This window comes from Doryrhamphus excisus, chromosome 15, assembly GCF_030265055.1.
Source record: "Doryrhamphus excisus isolate RoL2022-K1 chromosome 15, RoL_Dexc_1.0, whole genome shotgun sequence".
Classification (NCBI taxonomy): Eukaryota; Metazoa; Chordata; class Actinopteri; order Syngnathiformes; family Syngnathidae; genus Doryrhamphus; species Doryrhamphus excisus.
Window position 1 is genome coordinate 15193906 of NC_080480.1, and position 26246 is coordinate 15220151.

Below are 26246 nucleotides of genomic sequence, written 5' to 3' on the forward strand. Positions count from 1 at the left end.
CAACTTGCTGAAAATGCACTTTTCTGCGCCAAAATCAACTGGAAACCTCTCACACACTCATCGGGGGTCCCAGAAGGACCCCAAAATGGCATAAAATGCCACTTTGTAGAGGCGTCGATTTTTGAAAAAAAGGTAAGGGGTTAGCCTTACGTTTTTTTTTCATTTTTTCAACTTGCTGAAAATGCACTTTTCTGCGCCGAAATCAACTGGAAACCTCTCACACACTCATCGGGGGTCCCAGAAGGACCCCAAAATGGCATAAAATGCCACTTTGTAGAGGCGTCGATTTTTGAAAAAAAGGTAAGGCTAACCCCTTACGTTTTTTTTCATTTTTTCAACTTGCTGAAAATGCACTTTTCTGCGCCAAAATCAACTGGAAACCTCTCACACACTCATCGAGGGTCCCAGAAGGACCCCAAAATGGCATAAAATGCCACTTTGTAGAGCCGTCAATTTTTGAAAAAAAGGTAAGGCTAACCCCTTACGTTTTTTTTCATTTTTTCAACTTGCTGAAAATGTACTTTTCTGCGCCAAAATCAACTGGAAACCTCTCACACACTCATCGGGGGTCCCAGAAGGACCCCAAAATGGCATAAAATGCCACTTTGTAGAGGCGTTGATTTTTGAAAAAAAGGTAAGGCTAACCCCTTACGTTTTTTTCATTTTTTCAACTTGCTGAAAATGCACTTTTCTGCGCCAAAATCAACTGGAAACCTCTCACACACTCATCGGGGGTCCCAGAAGGACCCCAAAATGGCATAAAATGCCACTTTGTAGAGGCGTCGATTTTTGAAAAAAAGGTAAGGCTAACCCCTTACGTTTTTTTTCACTTTTTCAACTTGCTGAAAATGCACTTTTCTGCGCCGAAATCAACTGGAAACCTCTCACACACTCATCGGGGGTCCCAGAAGGACCCCAAAATGGCATAAAATGCCACTTTGTAGAGGCGTCGATTTTTGAAAAAAAGGTAAGGCTAACCCCTTACGTTTTTTTTCATTTTTTCAACTTGCTGAAAATGCACTTTTCTGCGCCAAAATCAACTGGAAACCTCTCACACACTCATCGGGGGTCCCAGAAGGACCCCAAAATGGCATAAAATGCCACTTTGTAGAGGCGTCGATTTTTGAAAAAAAGGTAAGGGGTTAGCCTTACGTTTTTTTTCACTTTTTCAACTTGCTGAAAATGCACTTTTCTGCGCCGAAATCAACTGGAAACCTCTCACACACTCATCGGGGGTCCCAGAAGGACCCCAAAATGGCATAAAATGCCACTTTGTAGAGGCGTCGATTTTTGAAAAAAAGGTAAGGCTAACCCCTTACGTTTTTTTTCATTTTTTCAACTTGCTGAAAATGCACTTTTCTGCGCCAAAATCAACTGGAAACCTCTCACACACTCATCGGGGGTCCCAGAAGGACCCCAAAATGGCATAAAATGCCACTTTGTAGAGGCGTCGATTTTTGAAAAAAAGGTAAGGCTAACCCCTTACGTTTTTTTTCATTTTTTCAACTTGCTGAAAATGCACTTTTCTGCGCCGAAATCAACTGGAAACCTCTCACACACTCATCGGGGGTCCCAGAAGGACCCCAAAATGGCATAAAATGCCACTTTGTAGAGGCGTCGATTTTTGAAAAAAAGGTAAGGCTAACCCCTTACGTTTTTTTTCATTTTTTCAACTTGCTGAAAATGCACTTTTCTGCGCCAAAATCAACTGGAAACCTCTCACACACTCATCGGGGGTCCCAGAAGGACCCCAAAATGGCATAAAATGCCACTTTGTAGAGGCGTCGATTTTTGAAAAAAAGGTAAGGGGTTAGCCTTACGTTTTTTTTCACTTTTTCAACTTGCTGAAAATGCACTTTTCTGCGCCGAAATCAACTGGAAACCTCTCACACACTCATCGGGGGTCCCAGAAGGACCCCAAAATGGCATAAAATGCCACTTTGTAGAGGCGTCGATTTTTGAAAAAAAGGTAAGGCTAACCCCTTACGTTTTTTTTCATTTTTTCAACTTGCTGAAAATGCACTTTTCTGCGCCAAAATCAACTGGAAACCTCTCACACACTCATCGGGGGTCCCAGAAGGACCCCAAAATGGCATAAAATGCCACTTTGTAGAGGCGTCGATTTTTGAAAAAAAGGTAAGGCTAACCCCTTACGTTTTTTTTCATTTTTTCAACTTGCTGAAAATGCACTTTTCTGCGCCGAAATCAACTGGAAACCTCTCACACACTCATCGGGGGTCCCAGAAGGACCCCAAAATGGCATAAAATGCCACTTTGTAGAGGCATCGATTTTTGAAAAAAAGGTAAGGCTAACCCCTTACGTTTTTTTTCATTTTTTCAACTTGCTGAAAATGCACTTTTCTGCGCCGAAATCAACTGGAAACCTCTCACACACTCATCGGGGGTCCCAGAAGGACCCCAAAATGGCATAAAATGCCACTTTGTAGAGGCGTCGATTTTTGAAAAAAAGGTAAGGCTAACCCCTTACGTTTTTTTTCACTTTTTCAACTTGCTGAAAATGCACTTTTCTGCGCCGAAATCAACTGGAAACCTCTCACACACTCATCGGGGGTCCCAGAAGGACCCCAAAATGGCATAAAATGCCACTTTGTAGAGGCGTCGATTTTTGAAAAAAAGGTAAGGCTAACCCCTTACGTTTTTTTTCATTTTTTCAACTTGCTGAAAATGCACTTTTCTGCGCCAAAATCAACTGGAAACCTCTCACACACTCATCGGGGGTCCCAGAAGGACCCCAAAATGGCATAAAATGCCACTTTGTAGAGGCGTCGATTTTTGAAAAAAAGGTAAGGCTAACCCCTTACGTTTTTTTTCATTTTTTCAACTTGCTGAAAATGCACTTTTCTGCGCCGAAATCAACTGGAAACCTCTCACACACTCATCGGGGGTCCCAGAAGGACCCCAAAATGGCATAAAATGCCACTTTGTAGAGGCGTCGATTTTTGAAAAAAAGGTAAGGCTAACCCCTTACGTTTTTTTTCATTTTTTCAACTTGCTGAAAATGCACTTTTCTGCGCCAAAATCAACTGGAAACCTCTCACACACTCATCGGGGGTCCCAGAAGGACCCCAAAATGGCATAAAATGCCACTTTGTAGAGGCGTCGATTTTTGAAAAAAAGGTAAGGCTAACCCCTTACGTTTTTTTTCATTTTTTGAAAAAAAGGTAAGGCTAACCCCTTACGTTTTTTTTCATTTTTTCAACTTGCTGAAAATGCACTTTTCTGCGCCAAAATCAACTGGAAACCTCTCACACACTCATCGGGGGTCCCAGAAGGACCCCAAAATGGCATAAAATGCCACTTTGTAGAGGCGTCGATTTTTGAAAAAAAGGTAAGGCTAACCCCTTACGTTTTTTTTCATTTTTTCAACTTGCTGAAAATGCACTTTTCTGCGCCGAAATCAACTGGAAACCTCTCACACACTCATCGGGGGTCCCAGACGGACCCCAAAATGGTATAAAATGCCACTTTGTAGAGGCGTCGATTTTTGAAAAAAACGTAAGGCTAACCCCTTACGTTTTTTTTCATTTTTTCAACTTGCTGAAAATGCACTTTTCTGCGCCGAAATCAACTGGAAACCTCTCACACACTCATCGGGGGTCCCAGAAGGACCCCAAAATGGCATAAAATGCCACTTTGTAGAGGCGTCGATTTTTGAAAAAAAGGTAAGGCTAACCCTTTACGTTTTTTTTCATTTTTTCAACTTGCTGAAAATGCACTTTTCTGCGCCGAAATCAACTGGAAACCTCTCACACACTCATCGGGGGTCCCAGAAGGACCCCAAAATGGCATAAAATGCCACTTTGTAGAGGCGTCGATTTTTGAAAAAAAGGTAAGGCTAACCCCTTACGTTTTTTTTTCATTTTTTCAACTTGCTGAAAATGCACTTTTCTGCGCCAAAATCAACTGGAAACCTCTCACACACTCATCGGGGGTCCCAGAAGGACCCCAAAATGGCATAAAATGCCACTTTGTAGAGGCGTCGATTTTTGAAAAAAAGGTAAGGCTAACCCCTTACGTTTTTTTTCATTTTTTCAACTTGCTGAAAATGCACTTTTCTGCGCCAAAATCAACTGGAAACCTCTCACACACTCATCGGGGGTCCCAGAAGGACCCCAAAATGGCATAAAATGCCACTTTGTAGAGGCGTCGATTTTTGAAAAAAAGGTAAGGCTAACCCCTTAGGTTTTTTTTCATTTTTTCAACTTGCTGAAAATGCACTTTTCTGCGCCAAAATCAACTGGAAACCTCTCACACACTCATCGGGGGTCCCAGAAGGACCCCAAAATGGCATAAAATGCCACTTTGAAGAGGCGTCGATTTTTGAAAAAAAGGTAAGGGGTTAGCCTTACGTTTTTTTTCACTTTTTCAACTTGCTGAAAATGCACTTTTCTGCGCCGAAATCAACTGGAAACCTCTCACACACTCATCGGGGGTCCCAGAAGGACCCCAAAATGGCATAAAATGCCACTTTGTAGAGGCGTCGATTTTTGAAAAAAAGGTAAGGCTAACCCCTTAGGTTTTTTTTTCATTTTTTCAACTTGCTGAAAATGCACTTTTCTGCGCCAAAATCAACTGGAAACCTCTCACACACTCATCGGGGGTCCCAGAAGGACCCCAAAATGGCATAAAATGCCACTTTGTAGAGGCGTCGATTTTTGAAAAAAAGGTAAGGCTAACCCCTTACGTTTTTTTTCATTTTTTCAACTTGCTGAAAATGCACTTTTCTGCGCCAAAATCAACTGTAAACCTCTCACACACTCATCGGGGGTCCCAGAAGGACCCCAAAATGGCATAAAATGCCACTTTGTAGAGGCGTCGATTTTTGAAAAAAAGGTAAGGCTAACCCCTTAGGTTTTTTGTCATTTTTTCAACTTGCTGAAAATGCACTTTTCTGCGCCAAAATCAACTGGAAACCTCTCACACACTCATCGGGGGTCCCAGAAGGACCCCAAAATGGCATAAAATGCCACTTTGTAGAGGCGTCGATTTTTGAAAAAAAGGTAAGGCTAACCCCTTACGTTTTTTTTCATTTTTTCAACTTGCTGAAAATGCACTTTTCTGCGCCGAAATCAACTGGAAACCTCTCACACACTCATCAGGGGTCCCAGAAGGACCCCAAAATGGCATAAAATGCCACTTTGTAGAGGCGTCGATTTTTGAAAAACAGGTAAGGCTAACCCCTTACGTTTTTTTTCATTTTTTCAACTTGCTGAAAATGCACTTTTCTGCGCCGAAATCAACTGGAAACCTCTCACACACTCATCAGGGGTCCCAGAAGGACCCCAAAATGGCATAAAATGACACTTTGTAGAGGCGTCGATTTTTGAAAAAAAGGTAAGGCTAACCCCTTACGTTTTTTTTCATTTTTTCAACTTGCTGAAAATGCACTTTTCTGCGCCGAAATCAACTGGAAACCTCTCACACACTCATCGGGGGTCCCAGAAGGACCCCAAAATGGCATAAAATGCCACTTTGTAGAGGCGTCGATTTTTGAAAAAAAGGTAAGGCTAACCCCTTACGTTTTTTTTTTCATTTTTTCAAGTTGCTGAAAATGCACTTTTCTGCGCCAAAATCAACTGGAAACCTCTCACACACTCATCGGGGGTCCCAGAAGGACCCCAAAATGGCATAAAATGCCACTTTGTAGAGGCGTCGATTTTTGAAAAAAAGGTAAGGCTAACCCCTTACGTTTTTTTTCATTTTTTCAACTTGCTGAAAATGCACTTTTCTGCGCCAAAATCAACTGGAAACCTCTCACACACTCATCGGGGGTCCCAGAAGGACCCCAAAATGGCATAAAATGCCACTTTGTAGAGGCGTCGATTTTTGAAAAAAAGGTAAGGCTAACCCCTTACGTTTTTTTTCATTTTTTCAACTTGCTGAAAATGCACTTTTCTGCGCCAAAATCAACTGGAAACCTCTCACACACTCATCGAGGGTCCCAGAAGGACCCCAAAATGGCATAAAATGCCACTTTGTAGAGCCGTCAATTTTTGAAAAAAAGGTAAGGCTAACCCCTTACGTTTTTTTTCATTTTTTCAACTTGCTGAAAATGTACTTTTCTGCGCCAAAATCAACTGGAAACCTCTCACACACTCATCGGGGGTCCCAGAAGGACCCCAAAATGGCATAAAATGCCACTTTGTAGAGGCGTTGATTTTTGAAAAAAAGGTAAGGCTAACCCCTTACGTTTTTTTCATTTTTTCAACTTGCTGAAAATGCACTTTTCTGCGCCAAAATCAACTGGAAACCTCTCACACACTCATCGGGGGTCCCAGAAGGACCCCAAAATGGCATAAAATGCCACTTTGTAGAGGCGTCGATTTTTGAAAAAAAGGTAAGGCTAACCCCTTACGTTTTTTTTCACTTTTTCAACTTGCTGAAAATGCACTTTTCTGCGCCGAAATCAACTGGAAACCTCTCACACACTCATCGGGGGTCCCAGAAGGACCCCAAAATGGCATAAAATGCCACTTTGTAGAGGCGTCGATTTTTGAAAAAAAGGTAAGGCTAACCCCTTACGTTTTTTTTCATTTTTTCAACTTGCTGAAAATGCACTTTTCTGCGCCAAAATCAACTGGAAACCTCTCACACACTCATCGGGGGTCCCAGAAGGACCCCAAAATGGCATAAAATGCCACTTTGTAGAGGCGTCGATTTTTGAAAAAAAGGTAAGGGGTTAGCCTTACGTTTTTTTTCACTTTTTCAACTTGCTGAAAATGCACTTTTCTGCGCCGAAATCAACTGGAAACCTCTCACACACTCATCGGGGGTCCCAGAAGGACCCCAAAATGGCATAAAATGCCACTTTGTAGAGGCGTCGATTTTTGAAAAAAAGGTAAGGCTAACCCCTTACGTTTTTTTTCATTTTTTCAACTTGCTGAAAATGCACTTTTCTGCGCCAAAATCAACTGGAAACCTCTCACACACTCATCGGGGGTCCCAGAAGGACCCCAAAATGGCATAAAATGCCACTTTGTAGAGGCGTCGATTTTTGAAAAAAAGGTAAGGCTAACCCCTTACGTTTTTTTTCATTTTTTCAACTTGCTGAAAATGCACTTTTCTGCGCCGAAATCAACTGGAAACCTCTCACACACTCATCGGGGGTCCCAGAAGGACCCCAAAATGGCATAAAATGCCACTTTGTAGAGGCGTCGATTTTTGAAAAAAAGGTAAGGCTAACCCCTTACGTTTTTTTTCATTTTTTCAACTTGCTGAAAATGCACTTTTCTGCGCCGAAATCAACTGGAAACCTCTCACACACTCATCGGGGGTCCCAGAAGGACCCCAAAATGGCATAAAATGCCACTTTGTAGAGGCGTCGATTTTTGAAAAAAAGGTAAGGCTAACCCCTTACGTTTTTTTTCATTTTTTCAACTTGCTGAAAATGCACTTTTCTGCGCCGAAATCAACTGGAAACCTCTCACACACTCATCGGGGGTCCCAGAAGGACCCCAAAATGGCATAAAATGCCACTTTGTAGAGGTGTCGATTTTTGAAAAAAAGGTAAGGCTAACCCCTTACGTTTTTTTTTCATTTTTTCAACTTGCTGAAAATGCACTTTTCTGCGCCAAAATCAACTGGAAACCTCTCACACACTCATCGGGGGTCCCAGAAGGACCCCAAAATGGCATAAAATGCCACTTTGTAGAGGCGTCGATTTTTGAAAAAAAGGTAAGGCTAACCCCTTACGTTTTTTTTCATTTTTTCAACTTGCTGAAAATGCACTTTTCTGCGCCAAAACCAACTGGAAACCTCTCACACACTCATCGGGGGTCCCAGAAGGACCCCAAAATGGCATAAAATGCCACTTTGTAGAGGCGTCGATTTTTGAAAAAAAGGTAAGGCTAACCCCTTACGTTTTTTTTTCATTTTTTCAACTTGCTGAAAATGCACTTTTCTGCGCCAAAATCAACTGGAAACCTCTCACACACTCATCGGGGGTCCCAGAAGGACCCCAAAATGGCATAAAATGCCACTTTGTAGAGGCGTCGATTTTTGAAAAAAAGGTAAGGGGTTAGCCTTACGTTTTTTTTCACTTTTTCAACTTGCTGAAAATGCACTTTTCTGCGCCGAAATCAACTGGAAACCTCTCACACACTCATCGGGGGTCCCAGAAGGACCCCAAAATGGCATAAAATGCCACTTTGTAGAGGCGTCGATTTTTGAAAAAAAGGTAAGGCTAACCCCTTACGTTTTTTTTCATTTTTTCAACTTGCTGAAAATGCACTTTTCTGCGCCAAAATCAACTGGAAACCTCTCACACACTCATCAGGGGTCCCAGAAGGACCCCAAAATGGCATAAAATGCCACTTTGTAGAGGCGTCGATTTTTGAAAAAAAGGAAAGGCTAACCCCTTACGTTTTTTTTCATTTTTTCAACTTGCTGAAAATGCACTTTTCTGCGCCGAAATCAACTGGAAACCTCTCACACACTCATCGGGGGTCCCAGAAGGACCCCAAAATGGCATAAAATGCCACTTTGTAGAGGCGTCGATTTTTGAAAAAAAGGTAAGGCTAACCCCTTACGTTTTTTTTCATTTTTTCAACTTGCTGAAAATGCACTTTTCTGCGCCGAAATCAACTGGAAACCTCTCACACACTCATCGGGGGTCCCAGAAGGACCCCAAAATGGCATAAAATGCCACTTTGTAGAGGCGTCGATTTTTGAAAAAAAGGTAAGGCTAACCCCTTACGTTTTTTTTCATTTTTTCAACTTGCTGAAAATGCACTTTTCTGCGCCAAAATCAACTGGAAACCTCTCACACACTCATCGGGGGTCCCAGAAGGACCCCAAAATGGCATAAAATGCCACATTGTAGAGGCGTCGATTTTTGAAAAAAAGGTAAGGCTAACCCCTTACGTTTTTTTTCATTTTTTCAACTTGCTGAAAATGCACTTTTCTGCGCCGAAATCAACTGTAAACCTCTCACACACTCATCGGGGGTCCCAGAAGGACCCCAAAATGGCATAAAATGCCACTTTGTAGAGGCGTCGATTTTTGAAAAAAAGGTAAGGCTAACCCCTTAGGTTTTTTTCATTTTTTCAACTTGCTGAAAATGCACTTTTCTGCGCCGAAATCAACTGGAAACCTCTCACACACTCATCGGGGGTCCCAGAAGGACCCCAAAATGGCATAAAATGCCACTTTGTAGAGGCGTCGATTTTTGAAAAAAAGGTAAGGCTAACCCCTTACGTTTTTTTTCATTTTTTCAACTTGCTGAAAATGCACTTTTCTGCGCCGAAATCAACTGGAAACCTCTCACACACTCATCGGGGGTCCCAGAAGGACCCCAAAATGGCATAAAATGCCACTTTGTAGAGGCGTCGATTTTTGAAAAAAAGGTAAGGCTAACCCCTTACGTTTTTTTTCATTTTTTCAACTTGCTGAAAATGCACTTTTCTGCGCCGAAATCAACTGGAAACCTCTCACACACTCATCGGGGGTCCCAGAAGGACCCCAAAATGGCATAAAATGCCACTTTGTAGAGGCGTCGATTTTTGAAAAAAAGGTAAGGCTAACCCCTTACGTTTTTTTTCATTTTTTCAACTTGCTGAAAATGCACTTTTCTGCGCCAAAATCAACTGGAAACCTCTCACACACTCATCGGGGGTCCCAGAAGGACCCCAAAATGGCATAAAATGCCACTTTGTAGAGGCGTCGATTTTTGAAAAAAAGGTAAGGCTAACCCCTTACGTTTTTTTTCATTTTTTCAACTTGCTGAAAATGCACTTTTCTGCGCCAAAATCAACTGTAAACCTCTCACACACTCATCGGGGGTCCCAGAAGGACCCCAAAATGGCATAAAATGCCACTTTGTAGAGGCGTCGATTTTTGAAAAAAAGGTAAGGCTAACCCCTTAGGTTTTTTTTCATTTTTTCAACTTGCTGAAAATGCACTTTTCTGCGCCGAAATCAACTGGAAACCTCTCACACACTCATCGGGGGTCCCAGAAGGACCCCAAAATGGCATAAAATGCCACTTTGTAGAGGCGTCGATTTTTGAAAAAAAGGTAAGGCTAACCCCTTACGTTTTTTTTCATTTTTTCAACTTGCTGAAAATGCACTTTTCTGCGCCAAAATCAACTGGAAACCTCTCACACACTCATCGGGGGTCCCAGAAGGACCCCAAAATGGCATAAAATGCCACTTTGTAGAGGCGTCGATTTTTGAAAAAAAGGTAAGGGGTTAGCCTTACGTTTTTTTTCACTTTTTCAACTTGCTGAAAATGCACTTTTCTGCGCCGAAATCAACTGGAAACCTCTCACACACTCATCGGGGGTCCCAGAAGGACCCAAAATGGCATAAAATGCCACTTTGTAGAGGCGTCGATTTTTGAAAAAAAGGTAAGGCTAACCCCTTAGGTTTTTTTTTCATTATTTCAACTTGCTGAAAATGCACTTTTCTGCGCCAAAATCAACTGGAAACCTCTCACACACTCATCGGGGGTCCCAGAAGGACCCCAAAATGGCATAAAATGCCACTTTGTAGAGGCGTCGATTTTTGAAAAAAAGGTAAGGCTAACCCCTTACGTTTTTTTTCATTTTTTCAACTTGCTGAAAATGCACTTTTCTGCGCCAAAATCAACTGTAAACCTCTCACACACTCATCGGGGGTCCCAGAAGGAACCCAAAATGGCATAAAATGCCACTTTGTAGAGGCGTCGATTTTTGAAAAAAAGGTAAGGCTAACCCCTTAGGTTTTTTTTCATTTTTTCAACTTGCTGAAAATGCACTTTTCTTCGCCGAAATCAACTGGAAACCTCTCACACACTCATCGGGGGTCCCAGAAGGACCCCAAAATGGCATAAAATGCCACTTTGTAGAGGCGTCGATTTTTGAAAAAAAGGTAAGGCTAACCCCTTACGTTTTTTTTCATTTTTTCAACTTGCTGAAAATGCACTTTTCTGCGCCAAAATCAACTGGAAACCTCTCACACACTCATCGGGGGTCCCAGAAGGACCCCAAAATGGCATAAAATGCCACTTTGTAGAGGCGTCGATTTTTGAAAAAAAGGTAAGGCTAACCCCTTACGTTTTTTTTCATTTTTTCAACTTGCTGAAAATGCACTTTTCTGCGCCGAAATCAACTGGAAACCTCTCACACACTCATCGGGGGTCCCAGAAGGACCCCAAAATGGCATAAAATGCCACTTTGTAGAGGCGTCGATTTTTGAAAAAAAGGTAAGGCTAACCCCTTACGTTTTTTTTCATTTTTTCAACTTGCTGAAAATGCACTTTTCTGCGCCAAAATCAACTGGAAACCTCTCACACACTCATCGGGGGTCCCAGAAGGACCCCAAAATGGCATAAAATGCCACTTTGTAGAGGCGTCGATTTTTGAAAAAAAGGTAAGGCTAACCCCTTACGTTTTTTTTCATTTTTTCAACTTGCTGAAAATGCACTTTTCTGCGCCGAAATCAACTGGAAACCTCTCACACACTCATCGGGGGTCCCAGAAGGACCCCAAAATGGCATAAAATGCCACTTTGTAGAGGCGTCGATTTTTGAAAAAAAGGTAAGGCTAACCCCCTTACGTTTTTTTTCATTTTTTCAACTTGCTGAAAATGCACTTTTCTGCGCCGAAATCAACTGGAAACCTCTCACACACTCATCAGGGGTCCCAGAAGGACCCCAAAATGGCATAAAATGCCACTTTGTAGAGGCGTCGATTTTTGAAAAAAAGGTAAGGCTAACCCCTTACGTTTTTTTTCATTTTTTCAACTTGCTGAAAATGCACTTTTCTGCGCCGAAATCAACTGGAAACCTCTCACACACTCATCGGGGGTCCCAGAAGGACCCCAAAATGGCATAAAATGCCACTTTGTAGAGGCGTCGATTTTTGAAAAAAAGGTAAGGCTAACCCCTTACGTTTTTTTTCCATTTTTTCAACTTGCTGAAAATGCACTTTTCTGCGCCGAAATCAACTGGAAACCTCTCACACACTCATCGGGGGTCCCAGAAGGACCCCAAAATGGCATAAAATGCCACTTTGTAGAGGCGTCGATTTTTGAAAAAAAGGTAAGGGGTTAGCCTTACGTTTTTTTTTCACTTTTTCAACTTGCTGAAAATGCACTTTTCTGCGCCGAAATCAACTGGAAACCTGTCACACACTCATCGGGGGTCCCAGAAGGACCCCAAAATGGCATAAAATGCCACTTTGTAGAGGCGTCGATTTTTGAAAAAAAGGTAAGGCTAACCCCTTACGTTTTTTTTCATTTTTTCAACTTGCTGAAAATGCACTTTTCTGCGCCGAAATCAACTGGAAACCTCTCACACACTCATCGGGGGTCCCAGAAGGACCCCAAAATGGCATAAAATGACACTTTGTAGAGGCGTCGATTTTTGAAAAAAAGGTAAGGCTAACCCCTTACGTTTTTTTTCATTTTTTCAACTTGCTGAAAATGCACTTTTCTGCGCCGAAATCAACTGGAAACCTCTCACACACTCATCGGGGGTCCCAGAAGGACCCCAAAATGGCATAAAATGCCACTTTGTAGAGGCGTCGATTTTTGAAAAAAAGGTAAGGCTAACCCCTTACGTTTTTTTTCATTTTTTCAACTTGCTGAAAATGCACTTTTCTGCGCCGAAATCAACTGGAAACCTCTCACACACTCATCGGGGGTCCCAGAAGGACCCCAAAATGGCATAAAATGCCACTTTGTAGAGGCGTCGATTTTTGAAAAAAAGGTAAGGCTAACCCCTTATGTTTTTTTTCATTTTTTCAACTTGCTGAAAATGCACTTTTCTGCGCCGAAATCAACTGGAAACCTCTCACACACTCATCGGGGGTCCCAGAAGGACCCCAAAATGGCATAAAATGCCACTTTGTAGAGGCGTCGATTTTTGAAAAAAAGGTAAGGCTAACCCCTTACGTTTTTTTTCATTTTTTCAACTTGCTGAAAATGCACTTTTCTGCGCCGAAATCAACTGGAAACCTCTCACACACTCATCGGGGGTCCCAGAAGGACCCCAAAATGGCATAAAATGCCACTTTGTAGAGGCGTCGATTTTTGAAAAAAAGGTAAGGCTAACCCCTTACGTTTTTTTTCATTTTTTCAACTTGCTGAAAATGCACTTTTCTGCGCCGAAATCAACTGGAAACCTCTCACACACTCATCGGGGGTCCCAGAAGGACCCCAAAATGGCATAAAATGCCACTTTGTAGAGGCGTCGATTTTTGAAAAAAAGGTAAGGCTAACCCCTTACGTTTTTTTTCATTTTTTCAACTTGCTGAAAATGCACTTTTCTGCGCCGAAATCAACTGGAAACCTCTCACACACTCATCGGGGGTCCCAGAAGGACCCCAAAATGGCATAAAATGCCACTTTGTAGAGGCGTCGATTTTTGAAAAAAAGGTAAGGCTAACCCCTTACGTTTTTTTTCATTTTTTCAACTTGCTGAAAATGCACTTTTCTGCGCCAAAATCAACTGGAAACCTCTCACACACTCATCGGGGGTCCCAGAAGGACCCCAAAATGGCATAAAATGCCACTTTGTAGAGGCGTCGATTTTTGAAAAAAAGGTAAAGCTAACCCCTTACGTTTTTTTTCATTTTTTCAACTTGCTGAAAATGCACTTTTCTGCGCCAAAATCAACTGGAAACCTCTCACACACTCATCGGGGGTCCCAGAAGGACCCCAAAATGGCATAAAATGCCACTTTGTAGAGGCGTCGATTTTTGAAAAAAAGGTAAGGGGTTAGCCTTACGTTTTTTTTCACTTTTTCAACTTGCTGAAAATGCACTTTTCTGCGCCGAAATCAACTGGAAACCTCTCACACACTCATCGGGGGTCCCAGAAGGACCCCAAAATGGCATAAAATGCCACTTTGTAGAGGCGTCGATTTTTGAAAAAAAGGTAAGGCTAACCCCTTACGTTTTTTTTCATTTTTTCAACTTGCTGAAAATGCACTTTTCTGCGCCGAAATCAACTGGAAACCTCTCACACACTCATCAGGGGTCCCAGAAGGACCCCAAAATGGCATAAAATGCCACTTTGTAGAGGCGTCGATTTTTGAAAAAAAGGTAAGGCTAACCCCTTACGTTTTTTTTCATTTTTTCAACTTGCTGAAAATGCACTTTTCTGCGCCGAAATCAACTGGAAACCTCTCACACACTCATCGGGGGTCCCAGAAGGACCCCAAAATGGCATAAAATGCCACTTTGTAGAGGCGTCGATTTTTGAAAAAAAGGTAAGGCTAACCCCTTACGTTTTTTTTCATTTTTTCAACTTGCTGAAAATGCACTTTTCTGCGCCGAAATCAACTGGAAACCTCTCACACACTCATCGGGGGTCCCAGAAGGACCCCAAAATGGCATAAAATGCCACTTTGTAGAGGCGTCGATTTTTGAAAAAAAGGTAAGGCTAACCCCTTACGTTTTTTTTCATTTTTTCAACTTGCTGAAAATGCACTTTTCTGCGCCGAAATCAACTGGAAACCTCTCACACACTCATCAGGGGTCCCAGAAGGACCCCAAAATGGCATAAAATGCCACTTTGTAGAGGCGTCGATTTTTGAAAAAAAGGTAAGGCTAACCCCTTACGTTTTTTTTCATTTTTTCAACTTGCTGAAAATGCACTTTTCTGCGCCGAAATCAACTGGAAACCTCTCACACACTCATCGGGGGTCCCAGAAGGACCCCAAAATGGCATAAAATGCCACTTTGTAGAGGCGTCGATTTTTGAAAAAAAGGTAAGGCTAACCCCTTACGTTTTTTTTCATTTTTTCAACTTGCTGAAAATGCACTTTTCTGCGCCAAAATCAACTGGAAACCTCTCACACACTCATCGGGGGTCCCAGAAGGACCCCAAAATGGCATAAAATGCCACTTTGTAGAGGCGTCGATTTTTGAAAAAAAGGTAAAGCTAACCCCTTACGTTTTTTTTCATTTTTTCAACTTGCTGAAAATGCACTTTTCTGCGCCAAAATCAACTGGAAACCTCTCACACACTCATCGGGGGTCCCAGAAGGACCCCAAAATGGCATAAAATGCCACTTTGTAGAGGCGTCGATTTTTGAAAAAAAGGTAAGGGGTTAGCCTTACGTTTTTTTTCACTTTTTCAACTTGCTGAAAATGCACTTTTCTGCGCCGAAATCAACTGGAAACCTCTCACACACTCATCGGGGGTCCCAGAAGGACCCCAAAATGGCATAAAATGCCACTTTGTAGAGGCGTCGATTTTTGAAAAAAAGGTAAGGCTAACCCCTTACGTTTTTTTTCATTTTTTCAACTTGCTGAAAATGCACTTTTCTGCGCCGAAATCAACTGGAAACCTCTCACACACTCATCAGGGGTCCCAGAAGGACCCCAAAATGGCATAAAATGCCACTTTGTAGAGGCGTCGATTTTTGAAAAAAAGGTAAGGCTAACCCCTTACGTTTTTTTTCATTTTTTCAACTTGCTGAAAATGCACTTTTCTGCGCCAAAATCAACTGGAAACCTCTCACACACTCATCGGGGGTCCCAGAAGGACCCCAAAATGGCATAAAATGCCACATTGTAGAGGCGTCGATTTTTGAAAAAAAGGTAAGGCTAACCCCTTACGTTTTTTTTCATTTTTTCAACTTGCTGAAAATGCACTTTTCTGCGCCAAAATCAACTGTAAACCTCTCACACACTCATCGGGGGTCCCAGAAGGACCCCAAAATGGCATAAAATGCCACTTTGTAGAGGCGTCGATTTTTGAAAAAAAGGTAAGGCTAACCCCTTAGGTTTTTTTCATTTTTTCAACTTGCTGAAAATGCACTTTTCTGCGCCGAAATCAACTGGAAACCTCTCACACACTCATCGGGGGTCCCAGAAGGACCCCAAAATGGCATAAAATGCCACTTTGTAGAGGCGTCGATTTTTGAAAAAAAGGTAAGGCTAACCCCTTACGTTTTTTTTCATTTTTTCAACTTGCTGAAAATGCACTTTTCTGCGCCAAAATCAACTGGAAACCTCTCACACACTCATCGGGGGTCCCAGAAGGACCCCAAAATGGCATAAAATGCCACTTTGTAGAGGCGTCGATTTTTGAAAAAAAGGTAAGGCTAACCCCTTACGTTTTTTTTCATTTTTTCAACTTGCTGAAAATGCACTTTTCTGCGCCAAAATCAACTGGAAACCTCTCACACACTCATCGGGGGTCCCAGAAGGACCCCAAAATGGCATAAAATGCCACTTTGTAGAGGCGTCGATTTTTGAAAAAAAGGTAAGGCTAACCCCTTACGTTTTTTTTCATTTTTTCAACTTGCTGAAAATGCACTTTTCTGCGCCGAAATCAACTGGAAACCTCTCACACACTCATCGGGGGTCCCAGAAGGACCCCAAAATGGCATAAAATGCCACTTTGTAGAGGCGTCGATTTTTGAAAAAAAGGTAAGGCTAACCCCTTACGTTTTTTTTCATTTTTTCAACTTGCTGAAAATGCACTTTTCTGCGCCGAAATCAACTGGAAACCTCTCACACACTCATCGGGGGTCCCAGAAGGACCCCAAAATGGCATAAAATGCCACTTTGTAGAGGCGTCGATTTTTGAAAAAAAGGTAAGGCTAACCCCTTACGTTTTTTTTCATTTTTTCAACTTGCTGAAAATGCACTTTTCTGCGCCGAAATCAACTGGAAACCTCTCACACACTCATCGGGGGTCCCAGAAGGACCCCAAAATGGCATAAAATGCCACTTTGTAGAGGCGTCGATTTTTGAAAAAAAGGTAAGGGGTTAGCCTTACGTTTTTTTTCACTTTTTCAACTTGCTGAAAATGCACTTTTCTGCGCCGAAATCAACTGGAAACCTCTCACACACTCATCGGGGGTCCCAGAAGGACCCCAAAATGGCATAAAATGCCACTTTGTAGAGGCGTCGATTTTTGAAAAAAAGGTAAGGCTAACCCCTTACGTTTTTTTTCATTTTTTCAACTTGCTGAAAATGCACTTTTCTGCGCCGAAATCAACTGGAAACCTCTCACACACTCATCGGGGGTCCCAGAAGGACCCCAAAATGGCATAAAATGCCACTTTGTAGAGGCGTCGATTTTTGAAAAAAAGGTAAGGCTAACCCCTTACGTTTTTTTTCATTTTTTCAACTTGCTGAAAATGCACTTTTCTGCGCCGAAATCAACTGGAAACCTCTCACACACTCATCGGGGGTCCCAGAAGGACCCCAAAATGGCATAAAATGCCACTTTGTAGAGGCGTCGATTTTTGAAAAAAAGGTAAGGGGTTAGCCTTACGTTTTTTTTCATTTTTTCAACTTGCTGAAAATGCACTTTTCTGCGCCAAAATCAACTGGAAACCTCTCACACACTCATCGGGGGTCCCAGAAGGACCCCAAAATGGCATAAAATGCCAGTTTGTAGAGGCGTCGATTTTTGAAAAAAAGGTAAGGCTAACCCCTTACGTTTTTTTTCATTTTTTCAACTTGCTGAAAATGCACTTTTCTGCGCCGAAATCAACTGGAAACCTCTCACACACTCATCGAGGGTCCCAGAAGGACCCCAAAATGGCATAAAATGCCACTTTGTAGAGGCGTCGATTTTTGAAAAAAAGGTAAGGCTAACCCCTTACGTTTTTTTTCTTTTTTTCAACTTGCTGAAAATGCACTTTTCTGCGCCGAAATCAACTGGAAACCTCTCACACACTCATCGGGGGTCCCAGAAGGACCCCAAAATGGCATAAAATGCCACTTTGTAGAGGCGTCGATTTTTGAAAAAAAGGTAAGGCTAACCCCTTACGTTTTTTTTCATTTTTTCAACTTGCTGAAAATGCACTTTTCTGCGCCGAAATCAACTGGAAACCTCTCACACACTCATCGGGGGTCCCAGAAGGACCCCAAAATGGCATAAAATGCCACTTTGTAGAGGCGTCGATTTTTGAAAAAAAGGTAAGGCTAACCCCTTATGTTTTTTTTCATTTTTTCAACTTGCTGAAAATGCACTTTTCTGCGCCAAAATCAACTGGAAACCTCTCACACACTCATCGGGGGTCCCAGAAGGACCCCAAAATGGCATAAAATGCCACTTTGTAGAGGCGTCGATTTTTGAAAAAAAGGTAAGGGGTTAGCCTTACGTTTTTTTTCACTTTTTCAACTTGCTGAAAATGCACTTTTCTGCGCCGAAATCAACTGGAAACCTCTCACACACTCATCGGGGGTCCCAGAAGGACCCCAAAATGGCATAAAATGCCACTTTGTAGAGGCGTCGATTTTTGAAAAAAAGGTAAGGCTAACCCCTTACGTTTTTTTTCATTTTTTCAACTTGCTGAAAATGCACTTTTCTGCGCCGAAATCAACTGGAAACCTCTCACACACTCATCGGGGGTCCCAGAAGGACCCCAAAATGGCATAAAATGCCACTTTGTAGAGGCGTCGATTTTTGAAAAAAAGGTAAGGCTAACCCCTTACGTTTTTTTTCATTTTTTCAACTTGCTGAAAATGCACTTTTCTGCGCCGAAATCAACTGGAAACCTCTCACACACTCATCGGGGGTCCCAGAAGGACCCCAAAATGGCATAAAATGCCACTTTGTAGAGGCGTCGATTTTTGAAAAAAAGGTAAGGCTAACCCCTTACGTTTTTTTTCATTTTTTCAACTTGCTGAAAATGCACTTTTCTGCGCCGAAATCAACTGGAAACCTCTCACACACTCATCGGGGGTCCCAGAAGGACCCCAAAATGGCATAAAATGCCACTTTGTAGAGGCGTCGATTTTTGAAAAAAAGGTAAGGCTAACCCCTTACGTTTTTTTTCATTTTTTCAACTTGCTGAAAATGCACTTTTCTGCGCCGAAATCAACTGGAAACCTCTCACACACTCATCGGGGGTCCCAGAAGGACCCCAAAATGGCATAAAATGCCACTTTGTAGAGGCGTCAATTTTTGAAAAAAAGGTAAGGGGTTAGCCTTACGTTTTTTTTCATTTTTTCAACTTGCTGAAAATGCACTTTTCTGCGCCGAAATCAACTAGAAACCTCTCACACACTCATCGGGGGTCCCAGAAGGACCCCAAAATGGCATAAAATGCCACTTTGTAGAGGCGTCGATTTTTGAAAAAAAGGTAAGGCTAACCCCTTACGTTTTTTTTCATTTTTTCAAGTTGCTGAAAATGCACTTTTCTGCGCCAAAATCAACTGTAAACCTCTCACACACTCATCGGGGGTCCCAGAAGGACCCCAAAATGGCATAAAATGCCACTTTGTAGAGGCATCGATTTTTGAAAAAAAGGTAAGGCTAACCCCTTACGTTTTTTTTCATTTTTTCAACTTGCTGAAAATGCACTTTTCTGCGCCAAAATCAACTGGAAACCTCTCACACACTCATCGGGGGTCCCAGAAGGACCCCAAAATGGCATAAAATGCCACTTTAGAGAGGCGTCGATTTTTGAAAAAAAGGTAAGGCTAACCCCTTACGTTTTTTTTCATTTTTTCAACTTGCTGAAAATGCACTTTTCTGCGCCAAAATCAACTGGAAACCTCTCACACACTCATCGGGGGTCCCAGAAGGACCCCAAAATGGCATAAAATGCCACTTTGTACAGGCGTCGATTTTTGAAAAAAAGGTAAGGGGTTAGCCTTACGTTTTTTTTCATTTTTTCAACTTGCTGAAAATGCACTTTTCTGCGCCAAAATCAACTGGAAACCTCTCACACACTCATCGGGGGTCCCAGAAGGACCCCAAAATGGCATAAAATGCCACTTTAGAGAGGCGTCGATTTTTGAAAAAAAGGTAAGGCTAACCCCTTACGTTTTTTTTCATTTTTTCAACTTGCTGAAAATGCACTTTTCTGCGCCGAAATCAACTGGAAACCTCTCACACACTCATCGGGGGTCCCAGAAGGACCCCAAAATGGCATAAAATGCCACTTTGTAGAGGCGTCGATTTTTGAAAAAAAGGTAAGGCTAACCCCTTACGTTTTTTTTCATTTTTTCAACTTGCTGAAAATGCACTTTTCTGCGCCGAAATCAACTGGAAACCTCTCACACACTCATCGGGGGTCCCAGAAGGACCCCAAAATGGCATAAAATGCCACTTTGTAGAGGCGTCGATTTTTGAAAAAAAGGTAAGGCTAACCCCTTACGTTTTTTTTCATTTTTTCAACTTGCTGAAAATGCACTTTTCTGCGCCAAAATCAACTGTAAACCTCTCACACACTCATCGGGGGTCCCAGAAGGACCCCAAAATGGCATAAAATGCCACTTTGTAGAGGCGTCGATTTTTGAAAAAAAGGTAAGGCTAACCCCTTACGTTTTTTTTCATTTTTTCAACTTGCTGAAAATGCACTTTTCTGCGCTAAAATCAACTGTAAACCTCTCACACACTCATCGGGGGTCCCAGAAGGACCCCAAAATGGCATAAAATGCCACTTTGTAGAGGTGTCGATTTTTGAAAAAAAGGTAAGGGGTTAGCCTTACGTTTTTTTCATTTTTTCAACTTGCTGAAAATGCACTTTTCTGCGCCAAAATCAACTGGAAACCTCTCACACACTCATCGGGGGTCCCAGAAGGACCCCAAAATGGCATAAAATGCCACTTTGTAGAGGCGTCGATTTTTGAAAAAAAGGTAAGGCTAACCCCTTACGTTTTTTTTCATTTTTTCAACTTGCTGAAAATGCACTTTTCTGCGCCAAAATCAACTGGAAACCTCTCACACACTCATCGGGGGTCCCAGAAGGACCCCAAAATGGCATAAAATGCCACTTTGTAGAGGCGTCGATTTTTGAAAAAAAGGTAAGGGGTTAGCCTTACGTTTTTTTTTCATTTTTTCAACTTGCTGAAAATGCACTTTTCTGCGCCAAAATCAACTGGAAACCTCTCACACACTCATCGGGGGTCCCAGAAGGACCCCAAAATGGCATAAAATGCCACTTTGTAGAGGCGTCGATTTTTGAAAAAAAGGTAAGGCTAACCCCTTACGTTTTTTTTCATTTTTTCAACTTGCTGAAAATGCACTTTTCTGCGCCAAAATCAACTGGAAACCTCTCACACACTCATCGGGGGTCCCAGAAGGACCCCAAAATGGCATAAAATGCCACTTTAGAGAGGCGTCGATTTTTGAAAAAAAGGTAAGGCTAACCCCTTACGTTTTTTTTCATTTTTTCAACTTGCTGAAAATGCACTTTTCTGCGCCAAAATCAACTGGAAACCTCTCACACACTCATCGGGGGTCCCAGAAGGACCCCAAAATGGCATAAAATGCCACTTTGTAGAGGCGTCGATTTTTGAAAAAAAGGTAAGGCTAACCCCTTACGTTTTTTTTCATTTTTTCAACTTGCTGAAAATGCACTTTTCTGCGCCAAAATCAACTGGAAACCTCCCACACACTCATCGGGGGTCCCAGAAGGACCCCAAAATGGCATAAAATGCCACTTTGTACAGGCGTCGATTTTTGAAAAAAAGGTAAGGGGTTAGCCTTACGTTTTTTTTCATTTTTTCAACTTGCTGAAAATGCACTTTTCTGCGCCAAAATCAACTGGAAACCTCTCACACACTCATCGGGGGTCCCAGAAGGACCCCAAAATGGCATAAAATGCCACTTTGTAGAGGTGTCGATTTTTGAAAAAAAGGTAAGGCTAACCCCTTACGTTTTTTTTCATTTTTTCAACTTGCTGAAAATGCACTTTTCTGCGCCAAAATCAACTGGAAACCTCTCACACATTCATCGGGGGTCCCAGAAGGACCCCAAAATGGCATAAAATGCCACTTTGTAGAGGCGTCGATTATTGAAAAAAAGGTAAGGGGTTAGCCTTACGTTTTTTTTCATTTTTTCAACTTGCTGAAAATGCACTTTTCTGCGCCAAAATCAACTGGAAACCTCTCACACACTCATCGGGGGTCCCAGAAGGACCCCAAAATGGCATAAAATGCCACTTTGTAGAGGTGTCGATTTTTGAAAAAAAGGTAAGGCTAACCCCTTACGTTTTTTTTCATTTTTTCAACTTGCTGAAAATGCACTTTTCTGCGCCAAAATCAACTGGAAACCTCTCACACATTCATCGGGGGTCCCAGAAGGACCCCAAAATGGCATAAAATGCCACTTTGTAGAGGCGTCGATTATTGAAAAAAAGGTAAGGCTACCCCCTTACGTTTTTTTTTATTTTTTCAACTTGCTGAAAATGCACTTTTCTGCGCCAAAATCAACTGGAAACCTCTCACACACTCATCGGGGGTCCCAGAAGGACCCCAACATGGCATAAAATGCCACTTTGTAGAGGCGTCGATTTTTGAAAAAAAGGTAAGGCTAACCCCTTACGTTTTTTTTCATTTTTTCAACTTGCTGAAAATGCACTTTTCTGCGCCAAAATCAACTGGAAACCTCTCACACATTCATCGGGGGTCCCAGAAGGACCCCAAAATGGCATAAAATGCCACTTTGTAGAGGCGTCGATTATTGAAAAAAAGGTAAGGCTACCCCCTTACGTTTTTTTTTATTTTTTCAACTTGCTGAAAATGCACTTTTCTGCGCCAAAATCAACTGGAAACCTCTCACACACTCATCGGGGGTCCCAGAAGGACCCCAACATGGCATAAAATGCCACTTTGTAGAGGCGTCGATTTTTGAAAAAAAGGTAAGGGGTTAGCCTTACGTTTTTTTTCATTTTTTCAACTTGCTGAAAATGCACTTTTCTGCGCCAAAATCAACTGGAAACCTCTCACACACTCATCGGGGGTCCCAGAAGGACCCCATAATGGCATAAAATGCCACTTTGTAGAGGCGTCGATTTTTGAAAAAAAGGTAAGGCTAACCCCTTACGTTTTTTTTCAATTTTTCAACTTGCTGAAAATGCACTTTTCTGCGCCAAAATCAACTGGAAACCTCTCACACACTCATCGGGGGTCCCAGAAGGACCCCAAAATGGCATAAAATGCCACTTTGTAGAGGCGTCGATTTTTGAAAAAAAGGTAAGGCTAACCCCTTACGTTTTTTTTCATTTTTTCAACTTGCTGAAAATGCACTTTTCTGTGCCGAAATCAACTGGAAACCTCTCACACACTCATCGGGGGTCCCAGAAGGACCCTAAAATGGCATGAAATGCCACTTTGTAGAGGCGTCGATTTTTGAAAAAAAGGTAAGGCTAACCCCTTACGGTTTTATTCATTTTTTCAACTTGCTGAAAATGCACTTTTCTGCGCCAAAATCAACTGGAAACCTCTCACACACTCATCGGGGGTCCCAGAAGGACCCCAAAATGGCATAAAATGCCACTTTGTAGAGGCGTCGATTTTTGGAAAAAAGGTAAGGGGTTAGCCTTACGTTTTTTTTCACTTTTTCAACTTGCTGAAAATGCACTTTTCTGTGCCAAAATCAACTGGAAACCTCTCACACACTTATCGGGGGTCCCAGAAGGACCCCAAAATGGCATAAAATGCCACTTTGTAGAGGCGTCGATTTTTGAAAAAAAGGTAAGGGGTTAGCCTTACGTTTTTTTCATTTTTTCAACTTCCTGAAAATGCACTTTTCTGCGCCGAAATCAACTGGAAACCTCTCACACACTCATCGGGGGTCCCAGAAGGACCCCAAAATGGCATAAAATGCCACTTTGTAGAGGCGTCGATTTTTGAAAAAAAGGTAAGGGGTTAGCCTTACGTTTTTTTTTCATTTTTTCAACTTGCTGAAAATGCACTTTTCTGCGCCGAAATCAACTGGAAACCTCTCACACACTCATCGGGGGTCCCAGAAGGACCACAAAATGGCATAAAATGCCACTTTGTAGAGGCGTCGAATTTTGAAAAAAAGGTAAGGCTAACCTCTTACGTTTTTTTTCATTTTTTCAACTTGCTGAAAATGCACTTTTCTGCGCCAAAATCAACAGGAAACCTCTCACACACTCATCGGGGGTCCCAGAAGGACCCCAAAATGCCATAAAATGCCACTTTGTAGAGGCGACAATTTTTGAAAAAAAGGTAAGGGGTTAGCCTTACGTTTTTTTTCATTTTTTCAACTTGCTGAAAATGCACTTTTCTGCGCCGAAATCAACTGGAAACCTCTCACACACTCATCGGGGGTCCCCAAGGACCCCAAAATGGCATAAAAAACCACTTTGTACGGGTGTCGATTTTTGAAAAAAAGGTAAGGGGTTAGTCTTGTTTTTTTTCCACTTTTTCAACATGCTGAAAATGCACTTTTCTGCTCCAAAATCAACTGGAAACCTTGCACACTGTCATCAGGGGTCCCAGAAGAACCCAAAAATTGCATAAAATTCCACTTTGTAGAGGTTTTGTCAGCAATGATGCACGAGCTTGGCCATCATTGGCCATATGTACACTTTTATTATTAAATTATCATCAGGTACAAGCAATTAAGTACGCATAAAATTAGGTACACTTCAGTCAAACACAAGCTCAACATGAGCTATTACCCTCCACACCAGCAGGTGGCGGTATTGAGTAACAAGTTTTAAACGTGAAAATATTTTTGAATTTGAAAAAAAAAATACATACAATATTTACAAATATTTGACAAATATTAAATCACGTCATCAATTGTGGCTATTAAACATATTAAACATATACATATGAATATATAAGTCATGTAGTTTATCTTCAGTGTCACTTTTTCCTCAGCCTCTTCATGAAAGTCACCTCATCTCTGTTCCTGATTCCGTAACTGCACAAACATCAAACTCTTTACAAAAAAAAAAATCAACAGAAGTATATAGAATTTTTATTATCATATCCACTTACTCTTTTATCCTCACACGGTCGTCCTCCAGCTTTTCCCACTGAAACATTAAATTGTACGTTCTCCAGACGTACCTCCTGTCAAGGAAAATGAAAGTTGGTGAGATATTTCATATACTTTTGCGCCATACTAAATGTTCTTATGAGTGTTTTCTTACCAGTTAATGTGCCTCACGCTGCCCTCGCGTTGCTGCTTCAGCTCCACAAACCTGCGAACGGCTTTCTTCAGGTCCAGTACTGTGGCGTCTTGCACCACCACAATGGCTACAACAGAAACACAGCAATTTCGTATATATTCCAATACTAAATGGGGGGTTTCTGCGTTTATTATGATTGATACATACGCATTATTTCACCGTCAGCCTTCAAAACTCTCACGGTCATGGCCTGGCCGTACTCCAAAGCAATCTGTGAATTTATTTCTTCTAGCGTCACCTGCCGAAAAATAGACACACATATAAAATGATTACATTTCATTTATTTTTTTGGATGTGGATATTTTATTATTTTATTGTTATAATATAGATAGATAGACTTTCTTTATCGTCATTGCACAATAACACAGCAGTGAAATTGCCAACGAAATGTTGTTGCCTGGATATATAATAAATAATAATAATAAATAATAATGTGGAGAATAAATAGATGACATCAAATAAGAACAATGTACAGCGTAAACAGTAATTGTTTTTTTTCAAGATGGCGGCGCCCTGTCCGGCTGCGGCTGCTTTGGCTCCCGGTAACACAGACATTTTATATAATATAATTAATTTAATAATATATATTTAGTAATAGTTTATATCTAAACTAAATACATTTTTAAAATAATTTTTAATTATGTTTTTTAAATAGTTTAGCTAGAAAAAACCGCCCAACAGATATGGTATGTTTGGTATGGGTATGTTTGTTTCGTCGACATTTTCTAAGCTGTTTGTCAAAAGTACCTGAATTGGAAGATCACAAAGTAAAGGATCCTGAACCAGGTGAGCAAGTCCCTCCTCGAAAATGTCCAAAATGTCAGCATGAGTTGTATTCTCCATGTCCTCCTCTGTATCAGGAGACGTATTTTTCTCTCTTTCCTCTTCGTTTTCCTTCACGCATTGCTCACCGGAAGCCTCCTCGCTCAGCACTTCCATCATAAAATTAATGTTAAATGTTTCTTTGGGATAAAGCGATTAGTTTTGTTCGATAAATGAATATATTTAGAACAGAATTATAACACAACAGCAGTACAACGCTACCGGTAGAAACATTTTTGAGTACGGTGCATAATACTGACCCCCGTCAACCGCTGCTTCGGCACTAAGGTTCCGCGTAATATTATTTCCGGGACCGATTAGTTATGTTCATTCATTCATTCATTTGAATTCATTACATTGTCAGTTTTTACAAAATTCAGATAAAATGTACTAGGTGTCAAATTCTGGCTATACATCGTCACACTAAGTAAAAAAAGGCTTACTTATTGACTTTATTTAAGTCAATTCTAATATTTTTCCCGTTATTATTACATGTTAAGTACGGTGCATAATACTGACCCCTGTCAATCGCTAGTTCGGCACTAAGGTTCCGC

At 41.5% G+C, this 26246-nt stretch overlaps 1 protein-coding gene across 1 annotated transcript; it reads right to left on the reverse strand.

Moving 5' to 3' along the window:
• Window positions 1-24250: 24250 nt before the first annotated feature.
• On the reverse strand, window positions 24251-25983 carry snrnp25 (small nuclear ribonucleoprotein 25). The gene is made up of 5 exons (XM_058049637.1): window positions 25618-25983; window positions 25018-25108; window positions 24832-24937; window positions 24677-24751; window positions 24251-24599 (listed from the first exon to the last, which is right to left on the reverse strand). Exons 1-5 carry the CDS (start codon window positions 25810-25812, stop codon window positions 24542-24544), a joined length of 525 nt encoding a protein of 174 aa, XP_057905620.1. The 5' UTR covers window positions 25813-25983; the 3' UTR covers window positions 24251-24541.
• Between the last annotated feature and the right edge of the window lie 263 nt (window positions 25984-26246).

Coding starts and splice junctions, on each gene's coding strand:
- snrnp25 (XM_058049637.1), bottom strand. CDS start 25,812: ATGATGGAAGTGCTGAGCGAGGAGGCTTCCGGTGAGCAATGCGTGAAG. Junction 24,938..25,017: donor GGCTGACGGTGAAATAATGC/GTATGTATCAAT, acceptor TTTCTGTTGTAG/CCATTGTGGTGGTGCAAGAC. Junction 24,752..24,831: donor AGCGTGAGGCACATTAACTG/GTAAGAAAACAC, acceptor TTTCCTTGACAG/GAGGTACGTCTGGAGAACGT.